The sequence below is a fragment of the Sphaeramia orbicularis genome, chromosome 22 (genome assembly GCF_902148855.1).
Source record: "Sphaeramia orbicularis chromosome 22, fSphaOr1.1, whole genome shotgun sequence".
Classification (NCBI taxonomy): domain Eukaryota; kingdom Metazoa; phylum Chordata; class Actinopteri; order Kurtiformes; family Apogonidae; genus Sphaeramia; species Sphaeramia orbicularis.
In genome coordinates this window covers 13385954-13398301 of record NC_043978.1, presented here as the reverse complement: position 1 = coordinate 13398301, position 12348 = coordinate 13385954, and the positions used below count along the sequence as shown (strand labels likewise).

Below are 12348 nucleotides of genomic sequence, written 5' to 3'. Positions count from 1 at the left end.
GTAAAGTAAACAAACCATATTTTTTGATGCAAAAAACTTTTTTCCCCCCCAATATACTTCATAAAAACTGGATTACTTATTTTTTGATTTTTGCAGCCTGCCATGTGTCAATGATTAACAGCAACACTGGTTAATATATTATATATTATAACAATAATTATTGTTTTTGTGCAATGTCAAATGTTAAATACTAAAATAATGTGTCAAAGTGCATTTTTTACTCACTTGGTAGAAGGGTGCTAGTGTAGTTATTTTCCATCATTTACCACCATGACCAGTGTGTGAATGAATAATGGATCAATAATGTAAAGCACTTTGGGTGCCTTGAAAAGCACTATAGAAATCCAACCCATTATTATTGTTTATTATAATGTGCTGATTTAAGTGGCTGGGTCAGAATTTTAAAAATTTTTTAATTTTCAATTCTAACCCGATACAAATTGTGAAAAATAACATGACGTTCTATAACATGACATGCAAAATGTGCATAATATGCTCACCTAGATACTGGACGGTTAATAAACCCTGATGCTCTACATATTGATTTTCACGTCAGTTTGGTTTAGGTGGTGTTTACTAAGGTTTGCTGCATCTGAGCCTTTTATAAGCTGAGAAAATCCTGCATTAAATAAATAAATAAATAAATAAATAAATAAACCCAAAACTGAACATCAAACTGATATTAACCGAGCAAAGTTCTGCCAATACTGATTGAACAACGTCTTCTGTCTACGAGGAACCGTTGAACTGAAACCAACAACGGAAATAACCACGGAAACAAAGAGCAAGATCAAAGATGTTAAAAAAGACAGAAATGACTGTTTCTCCTCCGCTGTGAAAAGCCCATATTTCTCCTCAGACACATGAACACACCTCCTTCTAAACATCACCAAAGCCTTGGATTAAACAGGTTCATCCATATTTTCCTCCTCAGGCCAAAGCAGTCATTCACAGGACGAAATTAGATTTAATTATCAACGTTTTCTGTCAGACAAATACCTGCATGTCGATAGGAATATGATTAGATCGGCAAATATCTATGGTGGAATACTGCTTTAAAGGCAAAAACAGCCCATTTTGTGCAGTTTAATATAGATAATGTTTGGAATGGAAACAGTTCAGTCCGAGTGTGTCGCCATTACAACTGAATTGATTATTTAATGACAGTACGTTAATAGTTTTATATCACGGTAAATTTTATTATCATGTTATACATCCTTTTTTCGTCTTCAGGGATTAGCTGGTTCACATTTCCAGCTAAAACACTGTTGACTTATTTCATTTTACTCATATATGACAATGTTGATGGAATATTTTCATTATTTCAAAAAAATTTACACACAACATTTAATATAAATAAGGAAAGTTGAATGAAATAAGGATAAAATTAGAGTCAAAAACATGTTTTGTTTCTTCTTTTTTTGAGACTTTTGTCACTTTTCGTCTCATGTCTTATTCTATTTTTTGTAAATTATTAAAATAAGATCTGAATTCTTAACTTCAAGGTAATAAAAAAAAAATACTTTGAGATAATGATGGATATGAGCTGATGTGAACATTTTTATCAGAACAATATTTTTGTCCCTGATCAAATGTATCATCGATCCATCTGGATTTCATTGTTAAAGTGATTCATTGTTTTGTACAGACAGTGTAGCGGGTTTTATGGTTACAATCTTGAACCAACATGATATTATCCATCAACATTTCTATATTTTTATTCGTGGTTTTGTCTGAATGGACCAGTCCAGTATCCAAAAGGTTTTTATTAGTTCATTTACATGTACATTCCTCATTAATGTGTGTAATAGTTACGTTTTTACTGTAGTTATTCTTTCCCAAAATGCACCACTCTCATATAAACCTCAGCCTGATGCTCTACTTTAATGTTTTTGTGAATAATACCAGATTTCATCCTTCAGATACCTCAGTGCCATACTGTTAAACTTCATTCCCTGTCGCAGAAACAGTAAAACCTGGTAAACGTTCTCCTCCAGCGTCATGTCACTGTATCCACCGTGGCAGCAACTCATTCATTAATAGTTAAAGACTTGACTTCACGGGGCAAAGTCTGATCCGCCACAGAGCGGGGATGTGTTTGCTTTTGTTGTTGCAGTAAAACCAGGTTGAGATCAAATATTTAGCGGGAACTGGACATGACGGGGTTAAAAAAAACAAAAAAAAGTGTCACAGCAAACAGTGTACAGGAAACACAACCTAATAGGGATGAAGAGGAATTAAAGAACTGGCTCATACTTACAAAATAACCAGATAAAAAAAGACATTATTTACCAGACTTTAGTTATAAACAACTAAGCAACAACTAACTGATTAATACAAAAATACAAATACTACAACTAACCATTCTGAAAATGAATTCATGAGGTCAGTTTTAGCAACTCAAATGTGTCGATGTTTTGTGGAAACCTTTTCTAATGCACATAGAGAAGTTGGATGTCGCCCATATTGATGTTGTGTCAGACTGACCCTCTATTATAGAGAACTTAGGATTCATAGGGACCACTTTTGCTCTATTTGTATTTATAATTTAAAAATTTCTTCCCCTTTTTTTTCCAAACCCACCACACAGCACTACTTTAATTTATCTGCTTTGTGTTCACGTGTATTTTGTATATAATTTCAACAGGCAAACAATGTATACAATATATGTTACTGTATGCAGAATCAAAGCCAATCTGCTAAAAGATACAGTGATATTTTTTATAGGGGTGGAGCTCTGTTGGAGCATGGGTGGGGATTGTTCCTGTTTGTACTGACTCATATCTGTAACATATTTATATAGTGTGTACAGTGTCTGCATAAATACCAATGAAAAGACTTGGAGCAAAAAAAAAAAAAAAGTGTCGTTTCCAATTTTTTTGCTCAGTTTCTGAAGACGCTCTCAATTTAATTCGTCAAACTGTCATAAATACCTTCATTTTGATAAAACTCCATTTAAGGATGATAAAAATGATTAGAATTGATTAATCCTTAGCCCTGGTTCCAATATCAGTCACACTCGCTCACTGAGCAAAAAAAATTTTAAAAAAATGCACTTTTCATACGGTAACTATCAAAAAAATTATTATATTCTACTTTTATTGAGCTAAATTTTTTCACTTATATGTGATCTAATTATTAATGTCTAATAATAATTTTTAAATATCTGAATCCTTCAAATACCTGGTTGTTGTCATGATGCCAGTATCTTTTTAGATGAGGAAAACAGCAAAATGGGTTATTTTCAAAAAACTACATGCAAAGTAGATTTATCTATGTTGACTTATTTCAGCCTCATAAGTCAATGACTGTCAATAATATGTCAATAACAGCAAGATTGAAAGGCACATTTTTTACACTGAACAGTATAAAGAAGATGAAGAGTGAAAACTGTAAAATACGCTCCTGATACCAGCATACTTATTTGTTAATTCAGAGCTGCAACAACTGGAAAATTAATGATTAATTTGTCTAATTTCCGGTGTTTTGTTTTTTTTTTCCTTTTACAATCGTGGAAAATCTTTAGGTTCTGAAAATGTCGTTTTTTTGTTTTTTTTTTACTATTTCACCTTTTGCACAATAAAAAGAATTAGTAGTTTAAGGTTGAATTAGGAGTACTCTGTGTTTGGTTTCAGCTCTAACAGTCAGTTCCTGGTAAAGATGCAGAAGCCTTGGTGTTTGTCATCTAATATGCATGTTGGTGCCTGATGTTTCACCGCCGTCAGTGTTTATTTTATCCTTAAGTGACTCGAAGGGTTTCACTTGGACAAACATTATTAGGAAACGCCTCGGAGGAACTTTCAAAGAAAAAGGAAGTCGCTCCCACTTCTTCTTCTGCGCTGATTCTGCAGCTTTTCGTGGCGAGTCATTCTAACTCACCAAGTTTCATGAAAAAATAAAAATCCTAACTTGTATTATGCTTAGAGGATCCTGAAAAATCCTGCAGCTCCATTAACAACAGCTGCAGTGTTTAAAAGTTTTATAGCTTCATTCTTCAAAAGTTCCACAATTCTATTTCAGTTTATTGTGACAGAAGCGTCTGAGAGGAAACTATTCTCATTCTCTGGACTTTGTGTTGCAGGAGATAGAAAATCTGGCCCATGATGCAGACTTTATCTAATCACAGGTGTCTTTTCCACAGTGACCGAACGAAAAGAGGAAAAATCAAAACTTTACTGTCATTTGTTGTCGTGCTAAATTATAGTTCATATCCTTCCAAGGTATTTGGCAATAATTATTATTCTATAATGGGAGAATTACATCAAGAGATCACAGAGAAAATAACAGCAAACCTCATGTGTTGCATTACCAATCAGAAACTTACAGAAAACACTATATATACTGTAAGACATGAGTGTTTCTTGGATGTTCAGGACATTTTCAGTCCAGTCCAGAGGAAAATAAGCAACTCTGAAGGACAAACTTAAATATTCAGAAGACAAATAAAGTATCTGGAGGAGAGTTGTAGGATTTTGCAAGATAATAAAGGATAAAACAGGTTCAGATAATGAATGAATGAATGAATACAAGTTTTACACACATAAACCAAACATTAAGTGAAAATGCAATTCTACAAGATGTTCTCAGATGCAGTAACTCATGTGAGTCTCAGTGTCTGGTCCTGTTCTGACCCTGTGGTGTTTAGCAGTACTTCTGTCCATGTACAGAGTACTTATGAGGTATTTGAGAGGTACTGAGAGTCTGGTTTCGAACCAGCTCTACATGTAAAGTGTCATGAGATAACTTTTGTTATGATTTGGCGCTATATAAATAAAATTTGATGATGGAAATTTGATTGATATTTCTAAAGTACTTCTGTGATGGTTTGCAGTACTTGTGTGCATGTTTTGGAGTACATCTGTGGTGTCTGTAGTACTTCTGTGTGTATTTTGGAGTACCTCTGATGTTTTGCAGTACTTCTGAGGTGTTTTGGAGTATTTCTGTGGTATCTGGCATGCATCTGTAGTGTTTTGCAGTACCTTTGTGCAACTTTGGAAAACTTCTGCTGTGTTTAACAGTACTTTTGTGCTGTCTTGGAGTACCTCTGGTGTTTTGGAGTAAACTACCTTTGCATGTGTTTTGGAGTATTTCATTGGTGTTTTACAGTACCTATCATGTTTTATAGTACTTCTGTGCTGTTTGACAGTACTTCAGAGTACTTTGTGGTGTTCTGCAGTACTTCTATGGTGTTTTGGAGTACTTTGGAGTACTTTATGGTGTTCTGCAGTACTTCTGTAGTGTTTTAGAGTACTTGTGTGGTGTATGAAGTGCATCTGTGGTATTTTGTAGTACTTCAGAGTACTCTGTGGTGTTCTGCAGTACTTCTGTGGTGTTTTGGAGTACTTTGGGGTACTTGTGTGGTGCATGCAGCACTTCTGTGGTGTTTCGGAGTACTCTGGAGTACTTGTGTGGTGCATGCAGTACTTCTGAGGTGTTTTGGAGTACTTGAGTGGTGCACGCAGTACTTCTATGGTGTTTTGGAATACTTCAGAGTACTCTGTGGTGTTCTGCAGTACTTCTGTGGTGTTTTGGAGTACTTTGGGGTACTTGTGTGGTGCAAGCAGTACTTCTGTGGTGTTTCGGAGTACTTGTGTGGTGCATGCAGTACTTCTGTGGTGTTTTGGAGTACTTGAGTGGTGCATGCAGTACTTCTATGGTGTTTTGGAATACTTTGGAGTACTTGTGTGATGCATGCAGTACTTCTGTGATGTTTTGGAGTACTTGTGTGGTGTTCTGTAGTACTTCTGTGATGTTTTGGAGTACTTGTGTGGTGTTCTGTAGTACTTCTGTGGTGTTTTGGAGTCCTTGTGTAGTGCATGCAGTACTTCTGTGGTGTTTTGGAGTACTTGTGTGGTGTTCTGTAGTACTTCTGAGGTGTTTTGGAGTACTTTGGAGTACTTGTGTAGTGCATGCAGCACTTCTGAGGTGTTTTGGAGTACTTTGGAGTACTTGTGTGGTGCATGCAGTACTTCTGTGCTGTTTCGGAGTACTTTGGAGTACTTGTGTAGTGCATGCAGTACTTCTGTGGTGTTTTAGAGTACTTGTGTGGTGTTCTGTAGTGCTTCTAAGGTGTTTTGGAGTACTTGTGTGGTGTTCTGTAGTACTTGTGTGGTGTTTTGGAGTCCTTGTGTAGTGCATGCAGTACTTCTGTGGTGTTTTAGAGTACTTGTGTGGTGTTCTGTAGTGCTTCTAAGGTGTTTTGGAGTACTTGTGTGGTGTTCTGTAGTACTTGTGTGGTGTTTTGGAGTACTTGTGTAGTGCATGCAGTACTTCTGTGGTGTTTTAGAGTACTTGTGTGGTGTTCTGTAGTGCTTCTAAGGTGTTTTGGAGTACTTGTGTGGTGTTCTGTAGTACTTGTGTGGTGTTTTGGAGTCCTTGTGTAGTGCATGCAGTACTTCTGTGGTGTTTCAGAGTACTTGTGTGGTGTTCTGTAGTACTTCTAAGGTGTTTTGGAGTACTTTGGAGTCCTTGTGTAGTGCATGCAGCACTTCTGTGGTGTTTTGGAGTACTTTGGAGTACTTGTGTGGTGTTCTGTAGTACTTGTGTGGTGTTTTGGAGTCCTTGTGTAGTGCATGCAGTACTTCTGTGGTGTTTTGGAGTACTTGTGTGGTGTTCTGTAGTACTTCTGAGGTGTTTTGGAGTACTTTGGAGTACTTGTGTAGTGCATGCCGTACTTCTGTGGTGTTTTGGAGTACTTGTGTGGTGTTCTGTAGTACTTCTGAGGTGTTTTGGAGTACTTTGGAGTACTTGTGTAGTGCATGCAGTACTTCTGTGGTGTTTTGGAGTACTTGTGTGGTGTTCTGTAGTACTTCTGAGGTGTTTTGGAGTACTTTGGAGTACTTGTGTAGTGCATGCAGTACTCTTGGTACTCTTACCTCCCAGCGGCCGTAGGTCATGTAGAACAGGGAGAAGGGGATGGCGGTCCCGGACATGGCGTGCGTGGACGGCATGCTGTACTCAGAGTTGTAGAACATCTCCACCTTGACCACGGGTGGGGACGCGGGTCTGGACCACCCGATCACGTCCTTGGTGCACTGGCCCAGGTACATGACCCACACCCACAGCATGATGATCCGCCGGCCCACGAAGGCGTCCACGTTCCAGATGACGAACGGGAAGAAAGTGATGTAGAACAACTCGTTCCCCAGCTCGGTTCCGAACGTGAACAGGTAGTACAAGAACCGGTTCTCGATCAGGAACTCCTGGCCCACGTCGCCCGTCAGTGAGTTCTTACGGAGGGGTTTCATGCCGTTACTGCCCACCGGGACCGGGGTGTCTCCGCCGGCTGGAGCTCCGTTCTGGGTCAGGCTGGGGTTCGGGCTGGGGGTCTCTCCGTCCAGCCCGGCGGTCCTCCTCCGAGCCCCGGTCTCCCCTTCCCCGGCTCCGAACATGGCCGGGTTGTCGCTCTCATGTCCCTCGGTGCAGAGGTGATGACAAGCCCCGTTGTTGTGTGAGTGGCTCCGGTCTTTACCGCCGCCGTTGCCGGTCCTGGAAAACGTCCCATGGACCCCGCAGACCTTCTGAAACCGGGCGACGAGCTGCGGGTCCTGGAGGTAATGGTACAACCAGGACAAACGGCCGCTTTTCTCCATGTTTAGCCGACACTCGGACCGGGGGACGCCGCTACTTTTCTCCGATGAACGCTAGCTCTCCGGCGGCTAACATTAGCTAGCAGAGCCGCGCATCGTTACCGGAGACCGGCTCGGATGAAAAACGTGAACTTTACGGTCCAGAAAGTGTATGAAAACAGCCGGTAGTGAGCCGGTCTGGAGCGAAGAGACCCTTTTCAACCGGAGTTAACGGTTTACGGAGCGGCTCGTGTCCGTCCCGTTTGGTTCACTATCCCCTTATGAGACCTGCATCTGACAGACCGGGAGCGCGCCTCCACGCCGCCTTCAGGAACCGTGGGACATCTCAGTTTTATCACACAATCTTACTTTTCTTCATTTTTATCCTGTTTATCCACTGCACAATATAAATAAACAGTACTGTGTAAAAATGTCATTCCAATTAAATGACTCAACTTTTAACATTTACAGTAGGAAAATGAATCAGAAACATCAGATATCAGAGTAAAGCACCGACAGAAACCATTTTACTGCACAAGGAACACTGCAATGTATCATCACTGAACTACATTTTACTGATTATAGTCTAGTACGTTTACTTAAGTAGAATTTTACTTCAGTATTTTTACGTTGTCTATCAATACTTTTATTGAAATAAATTATCTAAACATGTCTTGAACTGATGATAAATGTCATTTTTTATCATTGTTTTTAGTCAGAGCATTAGAGAGCAGCAATCTAAAGGGGACGCTTCCCAGTAGTACTTGAACGCCACAGTAGAACCGGCGCGTACGTACGAGAGACTTAGTAAAGACGTGATGACGTACGTGGGCACGCTTGTCTTGTCTCCTGTGTATTGGCGCAAATTTCATAAAAATATAAACTAAAACAGAAATTGAAAGTACTTTTACTGATGTGTTGTATTTCAGTACAGATGTGTGTATTTGTACTTTACTTAAGTATTTAAAAATATGTGTTATAATGCTGGAAATTCTGAAAGAAATGTTGCCATAATTATAACTTTATATGTTATTATTATATTATTTCAAGGTCAATACCGCACAGAAAATTGACAGTTTCTTTTGTTTTTAGTGAAATATTAAGTCTTTTTTTGTTTTTTTGGTTGTTTTTTTTTAGAGAATCTTGATAAATCTTGAAATCATTAGGTAATTATCTCATTATTTTTTGTGTAATTATTATTAAACACACTACTGAACCAATGTCGGCAATGAACTAGTTAGATAAATGATCAAATGACAAAATAAAGAGGAAAAAAAAGTGATTAAATTCCAGTTACAGATCAAAATGTTGGTGGTTGTGAATATTTTCTTTTCAGTAAAAAGCCATGGTGTCAGAAAATAGAGCACAATTTGGAAAAACATATGAAATTAAAAAATGTTTATACATATTTTCTGTCTGAAATTTGAAAAGGCCTCTAATGTTTTTGTTTAATTCATATTTTAGAAGCTTCATTATTCAGTTAAATCATGCCGGATACATAATTAAATTATCTTGATGAGGTAATTACAATAATTCAGTTACTTCTATTTTGTAATCTTCACCACACTGTTTTTAACTCTCTTTCATTTTCAATGGATTAAACACATACATTAGATATAAATAATCTCAAAATAGATCCTGGTGTAACTGATACAGATCAACCCAAACACCAATGACATGATCACATCAGATACTTTATTTGATAAACAATCACCTGAAAAAAAAAAAAAAAAAAAAAAAAAAGTACCGGCCCTTTGTCAAAATAGTTGTTAAATAAAGAATCTGCATTTTCATCAAAATATAAATTCTTGTAAAATACTGAGTTTCTGTTTAATAGATGCCCTCGGTTTGCTGTTGTTGTTTTTTCATTGAAGTGATTGTTATCAAGACGGAGACTGGACATGGAAACACAGACAGGGACACCGGAAAATACAGATTCATTCATCTTCAGATTATTCAGTTTTAGGCAGAATTCAATAAAACATCTCAACACAGCTCAGTAAAACGTGACAGCTGCTGTTTTCAAAGACAATAATGTAAAAACATTCTGTTTGTTGAAATTCACTCACAATTTTGGCATTTTCATTTATTTCGTTTAACCTCAGAAAAGCTCGTTATACAAAAAAATATTCATCTTTTACCATTATTTGTTTTTATTGTAAGATTTTAACACCAAGAAGGTTTTAAGGTTAATGATTTTACCAGCAGAGGGCAGCAAAGCCCTGCAAAAATGTGAATAATTACAGCATATTGAATGAACACTGGACATCAAATACAGAGAGGAAATCAACAGTCTTCCCACTGGCAGTGAACGCACCAGAAGCAGAATGCATATAGTGGTTCATACATCACACAGCAGCAGAAAAAGAACAGAAGCATTGAAAATATTCTGCATTAAAAGGAGCCTGTGGTTGAATCCCTGAATACGCCCACGGTTCACATGAGCAGCGATAAAAGTCAAAAACACAACGACAACTTCAGCAAAAGTCCAGTTCAGAGTCGCCCACGGGTGTAGGAAATGGCAGTGAAGCTGCGACAGAGTTTTTAAAGGCTGATGTCAAACCCTCGAAGAAAGATGACAACACGAACAGGAGCTGAGGAATGTTTAGAGACGTCCGATACCGGAGCCTGAACGATGAGATCGACTTTAAAAAGACAATTATAGGTGGATTTAACAGGAGCGTACGTCAGACTGTTCAGTTTAAAGGAGCTACTTGTAATATTTCTACATGAAAAATATTATTAAAAAATACCTAATATCATGTTTAGAGCTGCCTTTTATAAACTTACAGCTGTTTTTAATGGTCCACAAAGTAAAAAGAATACGAATAATACAATATGTTTATTCAGTTTCCTGGGAGGAGTGTGTTTTCTCAAAGAGGTTACACATGTTGACCAAAAAAAATAGACAAGAAATGTGGAGGAGAGATGTCAGTGGTAAAGACGTGTGTGTGTGTGTGTGTGTGTCTGTCATGCAAGTGTGTGTTTGTCATGCATGTGTGTGTGTCTGTGTTGTGCGTATGTGTGTCAGTAGTCCATGTGTGTCTGTAATGCATGTGTCTTTGTCATGTGTGTGTGTCAGTGTTGTGTATGTGTAGTGCATGTGTGTGTCAGTGATGTGTGTATGTGTGTCAGTAGTACATGTGTGTGTCTGCAATGCATGTGTGTCTGTGTCATGTGTGTCAGTGTTGTGTATGTGTACTGCATGTGTGTGTCAGTGTTGTGTTTATGTGTAGTGTGTGTGTGTGTGTGCTGTGTGTATGTGTAGTACGTGTGTGTCTGTGTCGTGCATATGTGTGTCTCTAGTGCGTGTGTGTGTGTTTGTAATGCATGTGTGTCTGTGTAATTTCATGTGTATCAGTGTTGTGTGTATGTGTACTGCATGTGTGTGTGTCAGTATTGTGTGTACATGAAGTGCATGTGTGTGTGTTTGTATTGTGTGTATGCGTAGTGCATGTGTGTGTATCAGTATTGTGCGTACTTGTAGTGCATGTGTGTGTGTCACTTGTTGTGTGTACATGTAGTGCATGTGTGTGTGTGTGTCTGTGTTGTATGTAAAGTAAAGTAAGTAAAGTAAATTTTATTTATAGAGCACTTTTCACAGACAGAGTCACAAAGTGCTTTATCAATTCAAATCAGAATCAAATTAAGTTTACAGAGACCCAACAGAATCCTTCAGGGGCAAACACTTGTGATTGGTGACAGTGGCGAGGAAAAACTTCCCTTTAACGGGCAGAAACCTCGAGCAGACCCAGACTCCTGAAGGATGGCTGTCTGCCTTGACCAGTTGGGGTTAAAGAGAGAGAGAGAGTAAAGGAGGAGAAAAGAGAGAGCGATAGAGATATAGAGAGACTGGGGGGGGGGATGACACATGGAGTACGTTATGATGAATACATAGAGTGTAATCAGTTTGTGGTGGTCCTGGGTCAGGTGGGAGACTAAAAAGCCTTTTTGAACAGGAGGGTTTTGAGGTGTTTCTTAAAGCTCTCTACAGAGTCCATGGACCGTAGGTGTAGAGGCAGGTCATTCCATAGACGTGGTGCCACAGCTTTAAAAGACCTGTCACCGCGTGTGCTAAAACAGGTCCGTGGAACCATCAGCAGGTACTGTCCTGAAGACCTCAAGCTACGAGTCGAGCTGTAGGGCTGGATCAGGGAAGCAATGTATGCAGGGGCCTGGCCATGTAGGGCCCGGAAAGTTAGCACAAGAATTTTGAAATGAAGACGATATAGAACAGGAGCCAGTGGAGAGATTTAAGGATGGGAGTGATGTGGGTTCTCCTGTTTGTGCGGGTCAGGAGCCTGGCAGCAGAGTTCTGGACAAACTGTAGACGGGCCAGCTCCTTCTTGTTTAAGCATGTAAACAGGCTGTTGCAGTAGTCTAAGCGAGAAGATACGAAAGCGTGAACGATCATCTCGAGCTCATTTGTGGACACCATAGATCTGGGTTTGGAGATGTTGCGTAGGTGGAAGAAACAGTTTTTGACTAGGTGTTTGGAGTAGAATTCTAAAGACATGTCCTGGTCAAGTATGTATGTGTGTCTGTAATGCATGTGTGTCTGTGTTGTGTATGTGTAGTGCATGTGTGTGTCTGTGTTGTGCGTATGTGTGTCAGTGTTGTGTTTCTGTGTCCCTGCACATGTGTGTCAGTGTTGTGTGTATGTGTAGTGCATGTGTGTTTCTGTGTCGTGCATGTGACACAATGAAAATGAAGTAAAAGATGCAAATAGTTAGATACAATGTAAAAAATGTCTACGTACATCTTCATCTTACAGATTCAG

The 12348-nt window shown here is 38.8% G+C and overlaps 1 protein-coding gene across 1 annotated transcript in view; it reads right to left on the bottom strand.

Moving 5' to 3' along the window:
* The window catches only part of sgpp1b (sphingosine-1-phosphate phosphatase 1b), a 40215-nt gene extending 32347 nt beyond the window's left edge, over nucleotides 1-7868 (bottom strand). The window contains exon 1 of the mRNA XM_030126508.1: nucleotides 6876-7868. Within this exon, the coding sequence (XP_029982368.1) occupies nucleotides 6876-7592 (717 nt within the window). The 5' untranslated portion in view covers nucleotides 7593-7868. The remainder of the gene's footprint in view (nucleotides 1-6875) is intronic.
* Nucleotides 7869-12348: the final 4480 nt, after the last annotated feature.